Source organism: Enoplosus armatus, chromosome 9 (genome assembly GCF_043641665.1).
Source record: "Enoplosus armatus isolate fEnoArm2 chromosome 9, fEnoArm2.hap1, whole genome shotgun sequence".
In the NCBI taxonomy this organism is placed as follows: domain Eukaryota; kingdom Metazoa; phylum Chordata; class Actinopteri; order Centrarchiformes; family Enoplosidae; genus Enoplosus; species Enoplosus armatus.
Window position 1 is genome coordinate 16,484,395 of NC_092188.1, and position 22,603 is coordinate 16,506,997.

Genomic DNA, 22,603 nt, shown 5'->3' on the forward strand with positions numbered 1-22,603 from the left:
GTGATTAGCTTCTGCATCCTTTTTAGGAATTAACATATGTTGTAATGTTTTCTGTTGGAATCTTGGATGCCATTTTAGTGTTTCGTATTCCTTTGAATGCCATGTTAAATGTTTTGAATAGGGCTTTTCAACATAGTTGAAGCGATATGAAGAAAGTATGTTAGAATGTGTTTACAGTTCATAAATTGATTGCACTTTGATTATTACACAGTAGCTTGACAAACATTCTCTATCCATGGCTCCTTTGGCAAAGATGTGATCTCTTTTTGGACTCATGCATCTGGGGTGTTGCATGAACCTGTTGACTGTTGTGATGATGTGATGATGACTGATGAGAGGGTTTGCAAACATATTCTACATGAAGTAATGAGTAGTGCAGGTGTTTTGTCAATAGAGGGCAGAGTACAACAAAAAAACAAGGCACACACTGGATCAACACACACACACACACACACACACACACACACACACACACACACACACACACACTTGAGAAAGACGTTTTCTGCAGTGAACGAGTCTTGTAGTGCATATCCACTGCAATATGTTTGCCTTTGTTGAACAAGTCAGTGATCAAAGCTGGTGCATGTAAAACTGTTGCCCTCACCATTAATCTCATCACTACTGAGAAGCTATATTCTATAGATCTGTGAATCTCAGAACTGTACAATATAGTGCCAATAGTCTTTCCTCTTAATGTTTTTGTTGTATTCCATGAAAATGTGTCCACAGTATCAAAAGCAGCAATGAGGTCCAATAGTACCGACACAGAACATTCTCTTGCATCACCATGCATCAAAAGATCATTTGAGACTTTGACATTCCCAACTCTGGGAATGTGGGGAACTCTGGGGAAGTAATTCTACGGAGCAGCAAGGTTCACCAGAAGCGAACGCCACTGCTTTCCGACAACTCCTCGCTTCCAGAGTCGTCTCAGCTTCACCCGGACTCCGGCCCTTCTCTCTCACTTACTCTGGTGTCTGCAGGAACTTAGGAACACTATGATCCACCATAGACGCTCTGATGTACAGAAGAGTCCGGCAATCATACACCTAAGCAGCAAGTCCATCGTTAACAAACAGAAGAACAAAGAGAACAACACACAGGACAGGTCGGACAAGATGAGAAAGCCAAACACAGGCGCCATCATGCCAACCCTCTCAACTACAAACCTAGCTCATAGTCATCTCTTTCATTACCAGTATTGGAGAGATATTTCAGTTAAAGCCAGCGGTTGGTTGTTGATTGTGCGCATCCTCTTTGACACAATGCCAAGACAAGACAAAGCCAATATCATATAGTACAGTGCACTTCTAAATAGGAAAATCCCATTTCCTTCCACCTCTCCTGGTGTATATCCTTTCAGTTTCCATCCCAAAGACATGAAATTATACATAATTGCAGTTGTTTATTGGATGTGATAATGGCACCTTTTAAACCCTTTCCTCACATGGCCAAAATTGCTTTGCAATTGTCCTAGCCTGACAACATTTGAAAAACCACACAGCTAACATGCATCTGTCAGAGCCCTTTATCAGCATCAACAAATGGAGGTAAGGTGGCATCAGCAAACACACATTTGTATTCATTAATTCCATGTCATATAAAATGTAAGAAGAAGGACAGATAGACATCAACAGGTTTACTGCCACACATTGTCAATGGAGAGAAAGTTGTATATTTTCAATCAGGTCTCGACTCCATTTTCAGCTCATAGTTGTAGGGTGCCAACATGTTGAGTGGGTAAGTGGATTACAAATGTAATAGAGAACAATTATTTACTTTTGAAAACCGTTTAATTTAAAGGGACACAATAAAAAAAATACAAATATATGTTTTGTTGCAGTAATAATTCCTTCTTCCATGCTGCAGTCTGTTATAGGATATTGTAAGCATATCAAGCAAACCTGGTCACACAGGGACAAATGGTGCAAGGATTTTGCGCTTGGTCAGGGATGAAATAGGGTGAAATGACAAAGATGACACATTTTACCCACAAAGTATTTATTTCTGTCTTTCCCTCTATTAAAGGCCCAATAAATAACCCATAATAAGTAACTACTGAACAAGACTATAATTATTGGACACTACACCTACACGCACAACAGGAGGTTAGACTGTCCTGCCCTAAATAAATATGACTGTGTCCTTTTTGCAAAATGTCAATAGAGTATAAATCTTACAAGAAATACCTAACTCAAGAATGATGGTCCGGCCACCCGCTGATTAGAACAGATGTCAATATATCCGAAAGCTTTTTAGACACTAATCATGCCCACATGTCTACTGTGGATATTGGGTCCTCTGTCTGTGTGGATTGTCCCCGAGACAGTGTGTTTTGACTGTCTGGTTACTGTAATGAACACTGTTGATTCAGGGTCATGCCGACCAATCTTGAAGAAGCTCAAAACAATATTAGGCACTTTTCACTATGTTAGGGCTGTCTTTATGTTTCCCGATTTGTGCTTTCCCTGTTTGGATGGAGGATGTTTACTTGCATACAGATCTGTTTAGAGGCTACATGAGCGATGTCTGATTTTGGAATATTGAACACAACATTTTGATGGATCATTCATCTAAACCTATTGAACTGAATGTGTTGTAACATGCATTTTACAACTTTGATGATTGTTAATGGTGTTAGTGCAGTGGTAGAATTAAGTAATATCTTACAGTAATTGTGGGAAAAGGTTTGTGTGTGTGTGTGTGTGTGTGTGTGTGTGTGCAGACCAGGTGCCACAGTGATTCATAGTGTACAACAATTCAGCAATTTGAATTATGTGATGATAAAAAAAATGTTAAATACATTTTTAACAAATAAATCTAAAAAAACAGCCTTGCTGGCTTAATGACTGCAGTCTTATACTGTATGTGTCCCTGTCTGACAATCTGACAATTTTAATTTAATCACAAAATAAAAGAAAGAAAAAGGCAAAACAGAGAGGGACATTTTGATTGTAATAATTTAATTAATTATACTTTATTCGACAGTACAAAACGAAGTCATACAGTCAGAAACACCACAAGGCACAGTACAGCAGCACAGGCATACAATTTGGGACATAATTAACCCTTCAGTGTGTTACATGTACCACACGGTGAAAACAAGTCATTGCTGACCAGTTGGAAAAATGTTTTATGGTTTCTGATTAAGAGTTCGTGAGAAGAAAGTTGGATTTTCCATGTAAGATCCTTAAGGCTAATATGTATCAACTTCACAGTAACAAAGCAATATCCATATATCTATATAATCTTGTTGGTCTTGTTATTAAATATGATACAATACAATACAATACAAGCCCCTCTACATTACATTTACTTACACAGATATATAACTTAAATTACTTCATATATTACATTACACACTATTCATTTGCAGTTCAATAAAAAGCAGCGTTTGAAACAGTCTTGAAACACTGAATAAGATTCTGTAAACTGTAAAATTAAAGCTTTATGCTTTCTGGAAATGTGACAGTCATAGCTTTCAAATCACCACCTGTAACAACAAATCTTCAATTAAACAGAATGTGCATTGGCACTCCTTTGTTATAAGGGGGAAGAGAGATCGACCCGGTATGATAAAGTTAACAATCAAGTGGTCTATTGATTAAAAGAAAGAAAATCCCTTGGCAAAATAGTCTCATTTGAGAAAGCAATATCTTAATTTCTGAGTTCATTTTAGTCTTTGGTTGATCAGATCAGCAGTATGGCCGATGATGTTGTTGTTTTCATCAGTGACGATTATTTGGAAGTTGACAAGTCAAGAACGGACTGTGTGTTCACTTATTTGACTGACAGGACTTTGGGGCAGCTGTTTAAAACTATTTACGTCTGTTTACAAGCAGGTTCAGTTTTAGTATTTTTTAGAATATATTGATGGACTGACAGTGTTACGATAAATCACCACGTGATAACACTACCCAACTGTACTACTGGTCAGACTGTGTTTTTGTTGGTCCATCCAACAGAACTAAAAGAAGGAACACAGTAAGAGGAAGTGACTTTTATTTTCAGACAATCGATTCTATTGATTTGTGACTGATGAGTCATTTTTGTTTATGAGAAAAAAGAATGGACCCTGCTCAGTAAGAAAGCTCAGGTAATGTTCATTCAGACATAGTTTTTGCTTAGATGTAGTTTAAATGATGTTATTTTGCTCTATTGATGTGGCAACTGTTCTTTCCTGTATTCTGTGCTTTGATGTAAACTAAAGTAAGTGTATTTTTCTCTGCAGGAATTGTGTGTAGTATAACAGTCTTTAAGAAGAGCAAGTGAATAAAGAAATATTATAAACGATATGGACTGGGATTCAGTAAAACCTGCGGCATTCATTACATGTCTGACAGTTAAAAAAACGGAAGAGTTTTGATCCAGAATGACAAATTGGAAAATAAAAGCCACCGGTGAGAAAAAAAATGTAATGTAAAGTATTGATCCTTTCACTTGTTTACCACTCATTCTTATGAATGGGTTATGGCAGCAATTCCAAGAACATTTCTCACACTGTAGCAAGTGCAATGTAAAAAGAGCTAACAGGCTAAAACGTGCATGGTATTCATTCAGGAAGAGTTTTGTATTTATGGATGAAGCAGTCTGAATGCCACGTTACCTGTTTGACTGAATCCCATTCACCAGTGTCAACACAATGGTGGAGAGGGTCAATGCACAGCTTCACACATCCACTGTTGAAATTAAAGAACACTACAATTTCTATGGGTTTTTTGTCGGCACTTTTAAACTGCTCCCACCACCACCACCATCATCGTGATCGATTTAAATGGCTATTTCTTTCTTCTTCTTAGCTCTTCAGACCTTCGCTTGGCATGCATCCATCCACCCAATGCCCATACTCTCATTTTCTCTCTCTCTCTCTCTCTCTCTCTCTCTCTCTCTCTCTCTTTCTCTCTCTCTCTCTTTGTATTTTTCAGACCACCAACCAGTGATGCAGCTGTGGGAAAAATAGAATATGCCCATGAAATAAAACAGTATTATTCTACTGTACTGGTCATAATGGTTGAGTTAATTGAAATAAGCTAAAAAAAAAAACACTGACATCATCGACATGCGAGGTTTCAGCAGACAACAGCAACAAACAATTCTGAAGATACGATAAAAAGAAAGCATAATTAAGTCACTTACTGTGAACTGCCGAACCTCCCCATTGTCTACCAAATGATGCTCTGTCTCTGGGGTGATGGCATAAGCCAGTCTCTGTTTCAGGAGAAACGTTATACATTAAAAAGTTATACATTAAATATTAGAAAAATAATATTTGATCTTTAATGAAAGGTCTATGTTAAGACAAAGCTTACTAAAGATGAAAGAGATTGCAATAACTAATTTTCCATCACTCCATTTTTGCCAAGATGTTATAGCTCTGACTTACATCGCAAAACTTTCCAGGCAGTGTGCAGAGTTTGTAGATGGCGTAGAGAGGCACCATGGTCATGGAGGAAATGGCCAGACACCATCCCACCATGTTAGCCCATGGAGGAAACATGTAGGAGCCGTAGTTTGGAGGGTTGAACGTGGCAAAGCTCACCACCACCATAAACTATGGAAGAAAATGATTTGAATACTAAAGACTTGAGAAACCATTAGTTTGAAGGAAATGCACTGTTAATTTCAAGTCCTCTTTGTGTGGTTGTATGTAATGTTCTTACATAGGATGTTAGCAATGTGATTTCTACTAGCAGTAAAAAATAGTGGCAATATTTCTGTTGTCAATACACAGTGCATATTAAGGAGTGGTGGGTGTGTTGAATGACAGACCATCTGTTCCATATATCATTAAATCACACCTCTCAGCCTCCTGGGGAAATACATTGCAAATATATTAGCACAAATGAGCACAAACAAGAATCTGACTGATTGCCAAAATTCAGAATCTTACTTTAAATCCTCTCCTTCCGTTAAATCAAGACCTGATGAGGATTTCTTGATGCTGTCTATGTGTCTTGTGTGGACAAGGAGTGTTTTTCTAAATGTATCTTTTGGCCAGAGCCAAAGTAGCTCAGGAATTGATCAAGAATGACCCTTACGAAGGGTCTTCTTTTCTACCAGAGGTATAGCTAGACTGATGGACAGTATATATTGGTTAAAAAAATGACTATATTTTTCAGTTAGCCTAAAATGTAAAAATAATGACTGAGACTAGAGTAAAACAGTTTTTGGCTGTCACTGTACATGTGTATGAGCCAAAAGCATATATTCATGATCTCAATGCTATCTATTTGCTAACCTATTTTAACTTGTCTTGGTTAGGGCTCCAATGTACAATATGTCACTGACTCACCAGGAGGAAGCAGGGGCTGACAAACTTCCAGCACAGCCTCCAGTACCTGCCCGGTCGCTGGCCAATCATCTCCTCAATGTCGTCACTGAATCGGTCCACTCCTGACACATATGGAAACACTTGATGTTACTTACAAGACATGGTTAGATACAGACTTTGCTAAAAATTGTCAAATGCACATACAGTACTGCGCAGTTCATTCACAGCCTGTGTGGGGTACAGTCCTCGTCTTTACTTTTTCTATTTGAGAATATCAGGTATTGAGAATATTATCAAGGCAGTCTGTGCTTTTGTATATGGACCCTATGCACAAGTTTAAATCCCATAGGTTGTTTAGTAAAAACTACAATTCACAATTTAACCATTTTCAGTAACCAATGTCACTCTGCAGAGCCACTTGTAATAAGTTACTGCACCATTTTTACCATATCATGACTTTCTTTCGCTCATAAACCTGGCTGTACACTTTTTTCTCATGCCTTCCTGCCTGGAAGGCATCTCTAGATGCAGAAGAATATATCCAGACTGACGACCAGGTATTCTGCACAGCTAAATGTACTTATGCAGAGGACAGCAGAACGAAAGACCACAGTGGCCAGGGTCAAGAGTTCCTGTCAGCAGTTATGAGGATGGGAAAAAAGGCCCACTGAAGCCTTAGGCTTGATTTATCTGGCTTGCCAAGGTCAGGACCCACCAAAGTGGGGCAATATGCTGACCCCATCGCCTGGGGCCTGGTTAGTATTTAACCTTTTATGGATCTCTCCACAGTCAGGTTCAGTAGACATGAGACAAGAAACTCAATACGGAAGTTCAGGTCAACCATTTTCCCTGACCTTTAGATTGTCTTTATAATATTTTGTGTTTTAAAACGGGGTTGAGTTTTTCACACAATATGAAAAGTCAGTTTTCCTTGATTTCAGCTGGCTGTGCTGTAGGTGAAAATACATGCAAAGGTAAATATCTGCCATGAAGCTGTTGGTCTTCAGCTATTCATTTACAAAAAGATGGATGGAAAAGGAGGAAAACCCAAATGGCTACGTCTGCTGTAATTATTTACAGAACCACAAGGTCCTAACAAACAACATATAGTATAAATAGGTTCTTTACTCCCACACAACTTGAGTATTTCTTCCATATTGTGCTGATAGAGTGCTAGAAAAGTACAAGAAACAGGAGACATGTCATTCACTCCAGAAAACTCTCTCATCTCATGCAGAGATAAACAATCATTTATAGAGATTTGGTGTGTTGGAAGAATTTGATCTAAAAAAAACAAAATATATAGTGTTGTAGAGATGATGGCAAAACTGTGTAAAATCTAGTGTCAACTGAATTTGGACATCTGGAGAGAAATTGACTTTGAGCCCCCCCCCACTTGCCACCCACAACAATCTACAACCCAGCTATTAGACAGCTGACTCCTGTCCATGACAAATGGGAATTGCCTGTTCCCCAGCTGCAATTTTCTTTATGTGGTGGCACACCACTGCTGAATGAACACAGAGGTAACACTAACAGTCAAAACTCGGGTCATTTAACCTCACTGAGCTCTTATGAGCACTACAGATACAGCATATCCTTGTACCTTAACATCACATGCACAGAGGCTGAAGAGGCCAAAACCATTAGTGACAATAGACTCTGTAGCTGCAGTATCCTTACGTCTAATAGAACTATGTTGCATTGAGGCACAGCACACCTATACCAATAGATTTCTCATCAAACCCTTAATATAGCATCAGCTTTACTGACCATGGAAACATGAATCATCTGTTTTTCCTTCCTCTTTTCTCCTGTCCATCTTTCTCACCATAAAACCATGCGATACCGATGGCTTCAATAAGCACTCCAAAGAGAATCGATGTTCCTGCCGCAAAGTGGTCCAGCAGGGTGAACACATACATCCCACCCTGGAGAGGGAGAAAGAAAATATAATGAATGTGTGATAATATAATTGCTGCGGTCTAACCACAGTGCAAAGATGAATATTAACAATCACACAAACATGCAACAACGGACTGCCCGGTAGGAAACTTACATTTGTAACACAGAAGAGGGATATGAGGAAGGTGGCAACAACGATGAAGAGGGTGAACAGCTCTCTGTGCTTGTGGAGGAATTTAAACTCATCAATCAGCCCCGTGATCACTGATTCCATCCCACCCATCTACAACAAGAGACAGAGTTACAATAAAACACAAAGTCAGCGAGGCTGCTAAGTCACTGTAGATGTCCAACTATTTATTACATAATTGCAGCGCTGAAGCTCCAAAACTTGAAATTGTTTTGTCCAATGAATGTCAGAAAAGCATTTCATTTGACATTACAGTTCATAAAGACACAATTTATGTCACAAATGAGGAAAGGGTAAATAACAGGTGTATATGTGAGTGTGTGTGTGTGTGTGGGTGGGTGCATACTTACAGCACTGTCAATGCCCAGTGTCAACAGCATGATGAAGAAGATGACCGCCCACAATGATGACCCAGGTAACGTTGCAATGGCTTCTGGGTAAATGACAAACACCAAACCAGCACCTAAAGAACAAGAAATCAAGAGAGGAAAGTAGAAAACAGCACAAATTAGCGTTTGGAGCATTTGGCATTGAAGCAGACATAAAAGCAGCCTCCAAAACAGATTGCTACAAAGCTAAATATATGGTTAAAGACTAGATAAAACAATCAAGGGAATAAATTATGGTATATTGGAGAAGAGTTTGTGCAACCCGTTTCATTTTAACCGACTTGTAAGCAACACAGCAACCCAGTTCCACTAACAGCATTGGTGGCATTTGAATCCAGTCCTCGGGTTCATCTGGGTTTTCTTCATTGATTACAGTCCTGGCAACTAAAGATAGCTGATCTTAAATATCGTTGACTCTTGGAATAATTAAAGAATGCACATTATCCTGCTTCTACTGAGCTGTTTGCAGTGTCATTCAATAACACCCATCATGGGATAATGCCAAAAGTGGCCTGCTGTGGGTCAATCCTGTGTATACAACATTACTGACATGTGAGGAGAACCTACAACAGCAGGTTAGGCTCATAGTCAAATATACAAAGTGCAATCACAAATGCTATGTGATATGGATTCCTTTAATGTGCTCAAGGAGATGTGATATTTCCCTGCAACACACCGTATGTTTTGTTTAACTTTAGCTAACATTTCTATAAAGACAGGTAAGCTGGAACATGGATATATATATTTTTTTAAACGTTGTTTCTCATCATTCATTTTTGAAAACTGAGGGAAGAAAAGCCTTAACTTGCTGATAGTGTCTCCCTCCAAATATCTACACCATGCACTGTATATAAACACCACATTACAAACACAGACAATAATACCATACCGTCTCTGGCAACTTTGTCCAGGGCTACGTTGTGCTTTTGGGACATGTACCCAAGGAAGGAGAAGACCACAAAGCCGGAGAAGAAGCTGGTTAAGGAGTTGATGGAGCTGGTGATGATGGCGTCTCTGGATCAATAAAATCAAAGAAGAATGTAAAAAAATAAATGCATTGACAGTTCATCGGTCAGTCATCAGTCATCACACAGTCAATAGCAACATAATTGACCAGCCAGTCAATTTTATGAGTATGTCAGGAGTGGGTCAATGCCTGTGTCCTCTTAGCTTTTACATGAATGGAATGCTAGCTTGCTGTAATGAGTCTGGGTCGCAGAACAGTTTAGAGACCCCTGATAGATTTTATGGATTAGTCAGGTAGTCAATGTTTTGCCCGTTATGTGACAGACTGGCAGGTCGTCCTCCTGCCTGCTGTTGGGGTAGAAATTAACCTCATTCAATTGTACAAGATTTAGTGGAGAAAATGAACCGATGAATGAGGTGGTCAGTGTTGAAAGAGGACAGAACCTCTGTGTTTGACAATGCATGAAAGGGAAATAAAGGTGACTAAATGTACTCATGCAGTAACATTGTCCGACAAAAACATTTGTAACCTCCCTCATTACTTTTCAAAGTCAGACACTTTTGGCATTTTGCCGAAATATATTTTCAGTGATTTGGGGTTACGCTCAAGTAGAAATCCTCAAGGTGGACAGTGTCATGTGTCAGTTATCAGAAACATTGAAAAAGGCAAAAAAAAAAAAAAAGGAGATAAAAGCCTCCTGCGGGATGCTGATGATTTTCAAAGAGTGCGACAGTTTTGATTGGTGTTACGGCTGTCTGTTGCACAGCATGGTGTCAAAGACATGGCGGGTTTCAAGGAGCTTCAAAGGTTATTGTAATTCACCTGCTTATGTTGCGTGCGCGCGTTTATGTGTGTGTGTGTGTGTAGAAGCAACTCCTGTCCTCTGTCTGTCTCTGTGAACCACCCCCTGCCTCTCCCTGTGTGTCTTTACCTGTAACAGTTGTTGCTGAATTTGTTGTAGCTGGAGAAGGCAATTAGCACACCAAACCCCACTCCCAGAGAGAAACAGATCTGTGTCGCTGCCTCAATCCAGACCTGGGGAGCGACAGAACAAGCACACTTGTGTGAAGCGGCAAACAAAAGGCACAGGAGAGGAAAAAAGCCATTATTAGGGATAATTGCAGGAAACTCATTCAACGGCAGTAGATGAAAGACGCTAGTGAATACGGGGGGTAATTTTGCAAATTACTGCTCCATGCATCTATCTAATCTAATTCTCCAATTGCTGCCATGCATCTCTCTATCTCTCTCCTTCTTGCTTTCTCTCTCATTCTCCATAACTGAGTCCTTTAGTCCTGCATGCTTACTTATTGAGCTCTTTGTGCCTCCTATTAAGATAAATAAGATGTTGTTATAAGATGTGATAGCAGTTTTCACAGTTAAGAAAATATTAGAAACAGGTTACACAAACAATTTTCTCACATTTTTTTTTTAACGCCTTGAGGAAATGCCTCCCTAACAGTAATTAACATTGTAGACCAATGCTGTGTTTGACTCTTTTCCCAAATTGGCCTACAGCATACAATGAGATGTCATGCATTAACCCAGTTATTGAGGAATAGTTCCACATTAAGGATTTTGTCATTCAACCATGTAGATCAAAGTGAAAGGCAACTGATTTTGCCAGGGTATTGCTGCGTATTGTGTGCTATTTGTAGGTTTGTTGTGTGTCACCCAACCATAAGTTTTCTTTCTTGCACATGTTCTGTGTTCAGTTCTGTCTTTTTAATTTGGTTTAAATTCTATCTTCTTACAGTTCTCCATTCCAATTAATCTTTTCTGTTCAGTTATGCTGCAGTTTGCCTGATATGGGATACGTATTTTTTTTTTTTGAGCATGTAAAATGTGAAATACTTGCTGCACAATCAACATTGAAAATAATATGTCAATATTGCCTTTGTTCCTCCTTAGCAGTAACTCCTTGTTGCTAGCAAAGCCCTGAACATATTTTGTTATCTGCTTAAAATGAAGACTTTGCAATCCTAAAAAAATGGGTTTAATGCAACTCAAGAGTTTATGAAGATTTGCACAAAACATTCAACATCACTGTGAATACTGTCACTGTTAACTATTTCAAAATGATCTAATAATGAATGCTTGCTTTCTATTGCTGTTGCTACTGGTATGCACTGTGCACAGATCTTGAAATATTATGATGTATCATTGCCATAGTAAGTTTAGCTTAGCACATTAGCATGACATAGTCAATCAAATATGTTACAAGATACAAGCCAAGTCTTTTTAGAGCAACCCCACGTTTTCATTTTTCAGATTTCTTTACAGATTGTGTGTGCTAATGTTAGTTAAAGAAAACAAAACAAAAACTTCAAATGTCAAAGCATTCCTTTAAAGCCACAGTTACCTCCCTGTGCCTCCTTTTCTTCTCCTTCTTCTGTACCCCCACCACTCTCACCTCACTCATGTCCCCCTTTCTCTACCGCCGACACTCACCTTGGCGTCACAGAGTCTCAGGAAGTCCACAGAGAGGTAAGCTTTAATGCCATCGATGGCTCCGGGCAGAGTGACTCCACGGAGCAGCAGCACAGTCAAGACCACGTAGGGCATCGTGGCTGTGATCCACACAACCTGAAAGGGTCGCACAAGGTACACATACACACACAGTTACACGCATGCAGAATACCCGCACATTTACACAGAGAAAGAAGGCCACACACACACACACACACACACAGATTCACACATATGAATGCATGCAAGAGAGTGAAAATGCACATACACATTTATATACACACAAAGACAGTGGTCTTAAACTGCTTGGTAGTTTAAACTGGACTTGAAAATGCATTTCCACATAACACATATCCTTAAATTAATTTCATAGCTTACATGGTATGATGACTCACTTAAAGAATATTGGATAGGAGTTGTAGTACTTTTGTGGTTTTCACATTAAGAAACATGGCTACTGGGTCATTTCCCACCTTGCCAGAGGTCTTGACTCCCTTCCAGAGGCTGAAGTAGAGCAGAACAATCACTACACCTAAACAGGAAGTCAACTGCCAGCGTGGACGGCCCAGATCATCAATGCCATTACTGTCCTGGATGTGGAGCACCCCTCGTCTAGGGAAAGAGAATATTCTGGTAAGAACCATGGCCATTCCTGAGTCACCATGTTCACTGTATGTAAGTAAGGTCTTGCATGTAGCACATTCTCACCTACAATGACGTCACTTAACAGATGTGATGTGAAGGGAGCAGGAATATTGTGCGACCTCTACCAAATCCCCGAGAAGTAGCCTAAGAACGTGCTGCCAAAAACCTCTAATCACTTTAGCTGTTGTTGACACCAATGCCTTCAGAAGGACTTCACATTGTCAGTGCCACAAATACTGCCCTTATTGGTTCATTTTTTAACGCACGCACTCATGAGACACACAAGAGACCAAAGGTAAAGCAGCACCTCTGTCTGTGGGATTGGGGGTTTAATTAGACTGAAAACTATTGTGACAGATAAGAAAACTGGGAACAGCTGAATCCATGTGTTCCAAATGTTGATAATAAGGCTTACAACCACATTATTATTCACGGCATCAGTTGAGCCCTGCACCTGAATCTGCATCCTGTGCTTGTTATCCTGCATAGAATTGGGGTTTCCAGGTAATCTGGCAAGATAAATGCTACCTGATTTGCATTACAGTAAATTAAAAGGTCTTAAAAATCATGACAGCCTGCCAAGACGGGAAAATTGGATTGCCAATGAAAGGTAACAGATTTGAAAGTGTACTTTTATATTGCATTCTGGAAAGTTAAATTACATGTGTCACCTGCAAGTCTATAATATCATGGAACATCGTTGATGTCTTGATTCAGATCATTTCAGAGACAGCCTGAGATGAGACCAGCCAATGTTCAACTGATGTGGTCAAATTGTCTGCAGGTGGTTCTGTGTAAATAGCACACTACCGTTTCAACTAGCATGGATGAAATGCCTCAACTGTCACAACAGAACAACCCCTCGCTTGCTGCAACAGGAGACACCTGGTCAGCTTCACAGGGAGGGAGGCTACATCAGCTGACTGATGCAGCCAGACTCCGGATCCACTTTGAGGAAAAAATACATCTGATGTTCATTTTTGAATATTATATAAGTATTCACAATTAGATATTCTGAGACATTTGTAAATGTAGACAGGAGGCTTAGTTTGTAGGCCGAGAGCGTCGAGCCAACTCCGCAGCATTACACATAAGTGCACTGCAGCAAACTTTTTTCTTGTGCATTTCCTGCAGTGGAAATGTGTGGGTGATACACAGTAAAGCTTGAGCTATGTCAAAGCAAACCACAAATGTTTCAGTAATTGGACATATACATAAAGTATGTTTGCCTTTAACTGCAGTGAAGTTTCCATATTTGCTGTTGTTGCTTGAAAGCATTAACATTTAGTTTTGCTTCACTTGATTTTGGAATAGAATATTGTGTTATAAAGCCATTTTACCGGTAGAAATTACATATATATCCTCATAATTACAACACTAAGTACAATTTGAAGGAAGTTAGATTTATAGAAATATCCATATTGTTGTAGAACCATCATGGCAAACGTTTCTCAAACTTTTTTTTTCATCGCCCCACTTTGAGGTCCCAAAATTCACATGACCCCCTACAAGTAGCGCTAAGTTGTCATATAAGCATGACTATGACATACCTAAGTATTTTCAAGAGCATGGTGGGGCTCCAAACTGGCTTTAGATCTATGTAATTGTATTTTCTTTTTCTTCGAACTGACATCAAACAAATATTAATGAATAAATGTTAGAGCCTTGGTTCAGGCCAACTTACTCAAAGTACTCCTGAGCAGGGGTGGCCTTGTAAATGTCACTGCCTGAGCTGTTGTCAGCCCAGTCGGAGCAGTTAGGACTGTTCCAAGTGTTGTTGCAGTGGACCCATGGTAGCTCGCTGGTGAACGAGGAGAAGAGGTAGAACAGCGCCCAGGAGATGATGACATTATAGTAGAAACCAACGTAGAGGGAAATGAGGATCACTGTAAAGCCTACACCTGTTAGGGGGACACAAATGATTAATATTCATAGGCATAAAAGATAGAGATAGAAAGAGGGGGAAATTGTCCAACCCCAACCTTAAGTTTGGAACCACTGGACCAAACTATCCAACTGTATATAAAGTAGTTTTAAAAAAGCTAAACCTTAAACAGCTACAATAGTAAACTGCTGCTTACACACTGATACATCAGTAATCAGAATCAGAATCAGAATCAGAAATACTTTATTGATCCCCGGGGGGAAATTAGGCAATGCGAAAGTTATGATAAGGAAAAAAGTAAGAAAAAATAAGAGGAGCGACTGTAACAGGCTGCATACACGGTCGGCGCATGCACACAATCAAATTAGTAACACTAATAATGTAATATATAACAACAAGTCAGTCACAGGGGCAGAACGAGTACCTTTACTTTTGACACTACAGTGAGCCAGAATGAATGCAGTGCTTTTGTGTTGGTACTTTTACTTGAGTAAAGGATCTGAATACATCTTCCACCACTGAAAATGTTCAAGTGGGAGGAGGCACACAAAAAACACAATCAAAAAAGAATAACAAATTAATATCGTATGGCTTGTTTTAGTGAATGTTAGGTGATCAGGAAATTCTTGCTCAAGGGAACAAACCTCTGGCTTTTCTTTTCACATTTTCGTGCAACACTCGCCCTTTAGCGTACAGTATGCTTTTATCATCCACCACACAGTGAACCAAACCCTTTGGCAGTGGTCATGCAAATCTTAGGCTTTTACAAATGATCTTATTTGTCTTTTAATTGCAAGAATGTTTGATCAAGTTATTTAGTCAGGAAGAACATTATGAATCAGTAGAAACAGTAGTATGCTCCATACACACTTCAAACTTAGGCATTGCTGTATTGAACAGTGACTATATTCTGACAGATCCCAACACTGAAGCCCACACCAGAAAGCACAATCTCTCACCCAGTATGGGTACAGTAGCCTGTGATACATGCCTGCGGTCTCACAGAAAGCAACACAACTTCTAAAGATCTCCCCTTCATGCCTTAATTATCAACACATCTACCCTTTTTGTAAATCTGAAAGATTGTCCACTCTTCTAAGGCTGAATTTATTGTTAACCTTTGCTAAGAGGCATGACCACGAGTGTGCCTTATTGATTCCTTTGTAATGTGGATGTGATATTTGTCAAGGCAGCGATGCCTCTTATTAGCGCCACATGCGGCCATGTTATCCCTCCATCTCTCTCCGTCTCCCCCATTCTCCGTCGTCTTCTTCAAATGCATTGATCCTGAGAGGAAACCAGCTTGCTGATCAGAATAATTACTGTCAATATGGGCATGTGTATGCGTGTATTTGAATAATTACTGTTATCCCCCCGCTGAGAGACAGAGAGAGAGTGAAGCGTGTGATTAGAACGTCAACCTACTCAGTGTGGTCCCTGACAGACGGCACATGTTCACACGCTCACACAGAAACACACGAAGGAGCACGCACACACTGCAGGCCACCTTCGGACCAACAAGAACGTGACGTAACAAAAAGCAGCGGTACGGCATCACACTGTGAAGCAACAGATGGTCTGCTGGTAATAATGGTATTTGAGGTTGTATTTCTGTTGGGTCCTTAGATTCATATTGAGGTGTTAAATAACTTTTTTAAATAATCAAAGAAAATGACCAACAAATGAATATCAGAGCAGGACATACAGTACAGAGACGGAGATGGATATATACACACACAAGTCCCATCTTGTAAACCGAATAAAAAAGCATAAAAAGTTGCACCAAGCAAAGTGTATTATTATATTTTCAACCAGTGACTTTGCTCAGAAACGTGAATCAGTCTTAATGTTTGTTTCTCCATTAGTGTACGTTTGGATGGCATTCTCCTTTGCTTATCGATGTGTTGAAAAGTACCCCTGCAGAGTGTCAAACCAGTGTGCCACGCCACTGTTTGACAGAAGGATTTGGACAATCAGGACAAGAGTCTAAAAGCCCAATTTTCATTTGCTTTCCATCTGAGTGCCAACAGAACCTGATGTTCCGCGGAGGATAAACAATGCCTGTCGCCGCTCAACGCAGAGACAAGCAGACAAAAGAGACTGGCATGTGGACAGACAGGCATGTGGGCATACAAGCAGACAGAAAGACATGTAGATATTAGGACGTGTTATCATCAGGCAGACGGACCAACAGACTCATACCATGACAGAATGATTTAATATACATGTGCAAGCATTCCTGTGAAGACATGCAGGTGTCAAAAGAGGGTAATTTGCATGTGCACATCCTCCAGTGTGGGCATGCGTCTGTCTGTACATCTGAATGTGTGTCCTATGGCGTGTCACTTCCTACCTTTAAATATGGGACAGATCTTCCAGACCCCTGCTGCCCCCTCTCTGTTGTATTGCCCCAGAGCCAGCTCCATGTAGAAGAGAGGCATGCCTGCTATCACCATGAAGAACAAGTACGGCACCAGGAACGCACCTGTACCCACACACACACACACACACACACACAAACACACAGACAGGTCAAACTCCATCTCTATATGAAAGGTTACATTACAAAATGCTATACACATACATTTCAGGAGAGAACAAAATGTTTCCTGATCCCGTATCAATTATAAAAGCTACCATTTTGTAATGTTTTGTAATTATATTTGATATTTGAGTATAATTATGCAAACCTAACCTACAACAAATGCATGCCTGAGTAAAGACAAATATTTATTATTAATCAGCTGATGCCTCATCCAAGTGTAATGTTTTAATTAATTTCATTCTGTTATTTGACACCAAATGCAAATCATCGTATGCCATGTCATGCCACTGAGGAGAACCTCCAAGCAGAGGGGTGTCAGCTGTGACTACAGCTTTCATTGCATTATTACTCTATGTTAAACTGGTTAGGTCCTTTTTTTACGTTATGCACAAAAGCAAGGTTTCAGGAGATATTATAATCGACCACAAATGATTGGATTACATAGTACAAGTACAGTCAGAGTAGGCAACATGGTGATTATCAACTCTCTTAAGAATAGTTTGGGTTTGGGGCACCTTGGTGGCTCAGGGGTTAAGGCACCGACCATGATCCACAACGTCCCTAGCTGGGAACCTTTGCTGCATGTCATTCCCCATGTCTCTCTCCACTGATTTTCTGTCACCTCTCTACTGTCAGCTATCAACTAAGGCATAAAATGAAATAATGAAATATAATAATTTGGGTAAATTGCCTCAAATGAAACCTCCCTAGGATTCGGGGACTTATAGTCAGCCTTGACCATGGCCACAGTATCATTTAAAGCTCTTAAATGTAATGAGAGCTCTATGTTAAACAGCCGTAATTAGTGGCAGTGATTGTTAGAGCTAATCTATTCGGAGCAGCTGTGGTGGTTTTTCCCCTATTTTGATCTCTGCCACGGGTTGGAAAAAATCTCAAACAACAACCAGCGAGCACAAGGAGCTGAAACACACGCACAATATGACACACACACACACACACACACACATCTGCATACATGTGCAAATACATGCATGCGCTTATAGTAAACGCAGGTGAAAATATACAATATGCAAGCGTGTGTGAATAAATTCCTCCTTCATTTCACCTTCTTCTCTCCTTTTTCCTGTATTTCACTTTTTTCCTCCCTGTCTTTCCTTTCAACACGACCACACACAAACACTCCACCATCAACACTTCATGTCCTTCCTTCACTACTCTCGTAGGACAGGAGGATGATCTCCTTCCTTCACTTCCTTACTCCCTTCTCTAGCCACTCTCGGGTAGGGGACCCTTTACAAATGGCTTGGCTACAAAATCAGCTTCCTCCCTAGACTCCTTCAATCCGTCTCACCTCCTCCATTCTTATAGCAGAGGTAGGGGAATCTCCAGACATTGGCGAGGTCCACGGCGAATCCGATCACAGACAGGAGGAAGTCGATTTTCTTCCCCCAGGTCTCCCTCTCCTCCTCCCCACTGGGGTGAGTCTGAGAAGGAGTCGGAGCCACTAAAGTGGTCGAGGTGAACTGAACCCCATTCTGCTCCTTCACCAGGATCAGCTCCACCTAAAGAATTACAGGTCATGGAGGTAATAATCAATCAGATGTACTAGGTGCTTAAAACATTCCAAGGTACACCATTTAGTCATGTTAACTTACATTTACCATGTATTATCTCTGTACAATCTTGCATATAGGTAGATGTGAAGAAAGATGACGTAGATAGATATGACAGACAAATAGAGCAGATAGATCACAGTTACATTCATTTTATTCATCATCATTTTATTATTCTGTCACTTCCCACACATGACAGACAGTGACAATCGCCGTCTTCAATGCTTCATGCACCAGTTGAGGCTTTATATTTGTCCTCTGAGTGAGTTAAGTAAATTGAAAATGGTAAAAATTCTGCTCTCGAAAAGTCCATTTTAGCCTCCAGAAAATTTGGCTTTCACTACCATCATGGTTCTTTTCCCAAAACATTTTAGGTCTGCATAAATTGAGTCAGACAGACCATGTCAGAGAGAAATGCACTTTTTAATAATTAAGAAGCTTGCACCATGCAGTGATTCAATTGGGTTTTTCTAATCAGACTGAATGGCATGCCATTAATCCACTACAATTGTGTCGGATCTGCACTGACCTCTTTGGGGCCCATGGTGTTGGAGGTGGGCTTTTCTGGCGCTACAACTGAGGACATCACGCCGACAGGCACTCTCTCTGTCAGCATGGAGGGGTGCACAGCCTTCGGGAGTGATATGCTGGTGGACGAAGGATGGTAGGTGCAACTGAAGAGTCTTGAGGGCAGAGAAAGAAAAACACAACATGGAACTTTACTATTCCCTGTTTGGGAAATTGAGGAATTGACTGAACAGGGAAACAACAGTGGGAGAAAAATTCTGCAATAAAAAGTGTAAAAAATACCTTTTAAATACTAAAGCAACGTGGAATTTTTTTTACAAAAACATGGCAAGCAGACTGTATGGGTGGAAAATACATAAAGAGTATGGGTCGGTACATATATTAATTAATTTCAAGCTTTCTAGTTGTTACATGAAATAGAGAAAGAGCTAGAGGAGAGTGGAGATAAGCAACAGAGTGATGGGATCCAGGCTGAGGGTAACATGAGGGGGTGTGGGGGGAGCGTCTCTACAAGGCCATCACAGCGTGCTCATTTCATTTCACACTTGTTGATCGCCATTTTGCTCACAGATTTGGCCCAGTGTCTACTAACCCCGTCTCACCACAACATGTTGTCCGCCAGATTTAGTTAAGATTTCCGATTATAACTTTTCACATAAATGATCCTTATTAGAAAAAAGTGAAATCAGTAAAATCAGGGAAGAAATAAACAGGGCCCAACCCTGTTTATTTCTTAAATGTAAGAGAGTGATCATAAAAAAACTTTACATTTTATCATTAGAATTCTTTTTATTTTTTGCTGTAACATAGGGCTGTTGTTTTCTCTTTTAGATGAAGTCTAAAATTTTGTTTTTGAAAACTAACCATCCAGCATCATCAGCTCTTATAAGGGTAATTTTTAACATTAAGCAACCCCAATCTCTCAAGCTATCATATCAGCATTTAAACCTTCGTTACTCCACTATATTGCTAAAAATATTTACCAAATTCAATCATTTATTCTGTAAATTTCCTCTCACCACAAGACAACAGATAAAACCACAGGCAACAGCCAAATGCTGAGTTATTACAAATAAAAAGATTCAAATATGCAACACGTTACAACAGAAGAAATATTTTCCAGGAAATAAAACAATAAAAACTCACCTCAATTCTTTGAAAGCTCCTCCAGCTGTCAGTTTGGACAATTTAATTCCAGTTGTGCTGATGTTCTTCAGTGCGCTGCAAACTGATGCTGACCATATTTACGCAGATCGTCCTTGATAAGTTAGACTGGGACGCAGATGGGAGTAAGAACGTTTAGAGAAACAGAAAGAGTAAAAGAGTAAGAGACAGAGTGGCAGTGAGACAGGAGATGAGGATGAAGACTGGAACTGGCAATCTATGAAGAGTTGTAGAAAGCCCTCCCACACTCCTTGGCTCCAGTGACAGACACGCAGAGCCCAGAGTACCCTGTGGTCTGGTATGGAGATCTGTCTGCGATACCACTCTTGTATGAGAGACAATCAACACCCCCCCCCCCCCCCCCCCCCCGCCATTACTCTCCTCCCTCCCTTCTCACCCAAGCTTCGTCTGTTCCTCCTCTCTCTCTCTCCCATCATTGCATGTTTTCTCACCTGATTTAAGCATCTTTCCTGGATGACTTTTCATTCTGTGTGAAGGTAAGTCTGTGGGGTAAACACGAATATAAACAATATTTCAACATTCACACAGAGATACAGTGAAGTTCCTTGCCAGTGTAATATTTGAAATCTGTCATCACCTTCAGCATCATTTAGTAAGCTGTATATAATGGAAGAACATTATGGATATTTCTTCGCCTAAGGATATGATTGCTGTGGCAGACATTTAAAGTTTGTTGGCACTTTAATATCTCCAGAATTAAATATTCTCCATTGGATTGTGGATTCATATTCATAATATAAAGAACAGTGGAAGGTGTTCACAACCTGGTATACTGTGAAAATGCACCAGATCATATAAATCCTGTAGATTTAGTCTGTTGGGAGAGGCAATGTTTTAATTATGGTTGAAACAACTAGAACTGGCAATATCTTGGGGATACTGGTGGCGATACACACATATCGCCCCCAGTATCATAAAAGTAAAATAAATAAACAGTCTTTGTTATCCTGTTTTTTCCCCTAAAATCCTTCAAAATCACAAAACTAAATTCTATAAAGACTTGTCTAAAAGCCAGGGACAAATCAGCCAGAGGTCCTAGATAATAATAATAATAATAATAATTGTTTCTGGGTTTTGACTCTCGCTTTGAGCTCTTAATTCTACATCTATACAGTTAATGGTTGTGGGTGGCACAATAGTGGGACAGTTGTGGCTAAATCTTCTTGTTATTGTGTTTAAGTGATTCAACTAATGTGTGTAACTGTGGCAGTGAACTAGTGCAAACTCCTCAACAAATAGTCAAAGCAGTAAGATGTTGCATGCGATGGTTATGTCTTCAGTCGTAAATGGTGCAAGAAGAGATGTGAAAACAAGTCATAAAGACTTGGTTTGACATCTTACGTTTTTCTCAACGACATTTAATAGTTATGACTTCAAATATTACTACTTCTACTTCAAATATTGCCAAATCCTGATTGGTTCATGGGAATAAGTGACATCAGCTTTTTCCAACCGAGCCCCGCCCACTTCAAACAGACAAATACAGAAAAAAACACAAATACAGAAATCTCTCAATTGAAATGGCAGAAACTGAACTTTGGCAGATAATTTAGTGTCCATGTAGGACCTGATCACCCGTACTAAGATGCTGATTGATAAAATAAGTTTTCAGGGCCTTTAAATCCACTCTCCATGAAACCAGTTGCCCTTCTTCCCCTCTCTCCTTGCTCCACCCTTCAATAGACTCCAATGACCCACCGACCCACCCTGTCAATAGGCAGAAATCTCATTACCTGTAATGTCCGACTGGGCCTAAACACAATCAGCCTTGACACCCAGACCTCTCCCATTCAAAGTCAACCCAAACAGAACATCAACAGGGCATCAAATAACACAATCAGCCCGCTCCCCATGGACAGATTTATGGCCCTCATGTCCAGAATGGCGGCTTGTTGTTTGTAAGCCAATCGTAATGATCAATCGGCCACTGATCCCAAACACCAACACCAAAGCCACCACAACACACACACACCTCTAAAGTGCAATCATCCATCAAGCCTCGGGCCTCAGATCAGAAATTGTTGGGTCGATGTAAGCCGCGCTGGAT

At 40.0% G+C, this 22,603-nt stretch overlaps 1 protein-coding gene across 1 annotated transcript; it reads right to left on the reverse strand.

Annotated features, from left to right (window-relative positions):
- Nucleotides 1-4,924: 4,924 nt before the first annotated feature.
- Nucleotides 4,925-19,459, reverse strand: slc6a3 (solute carrier family 6 member 3). The gene is made up of 15 exons (XM_070911262.1): nt 19,373-19,459; nt 18,582-18,792; nt 17,078-17,209; nt 14,524-14,740; nt 12,668-12,806; nt 12,177-12,311; nt 10,657-10,760; nt 9,648-9,772; nt 8,720-8,832; nt 8,334-8,462; nt 8,106-8,205; nt 6,296-6,396; nt 5,387-5,554; nt 5,140-5,211; nt 4,925-4,948 (listed from the first exon to the last, which is right to left on the reverse strand). The coding sequence occupies exons 1-15, from the start codon at nt 19,457-19,459 to the stop codon at nt 4,925-4,927; spliced, it is 1,857 nt and encodes a 618-aa protein (XP_070767363.1).
- Between the last annotated feature and the right edge of the window lie 3,144 nt (nt 19,460-22,603).

What these genes read in the sequence shown, in the direction of transcription:
- slc6a3 (XM_070911262.1), bottom strand. Translation starts at nt 19,459, where the DNA reads ATGCTGACAGAGAGAGTGCCTGTCGGCGTGATGTCCTCAGTTGTAGCG. An exon ending in CACTGGGCATTGACAGTGCT is followed by an intron (nt 8,463 to 8,719) that starts GTAAGTATGCAC and finishes CTCTTGTTGTAG; the next exon opens with ATGGGTGGGATGGAATCAGT. An exon ending in CCCTCTTCTGTGTTACAAAT is followed by an intron (nt 8,206 to 8,333) that starts GTAAGTTTCCTA and finishes CTCCCTCTCCAG; the next exon opens with GGTGGGATGTATGTGTTCAC.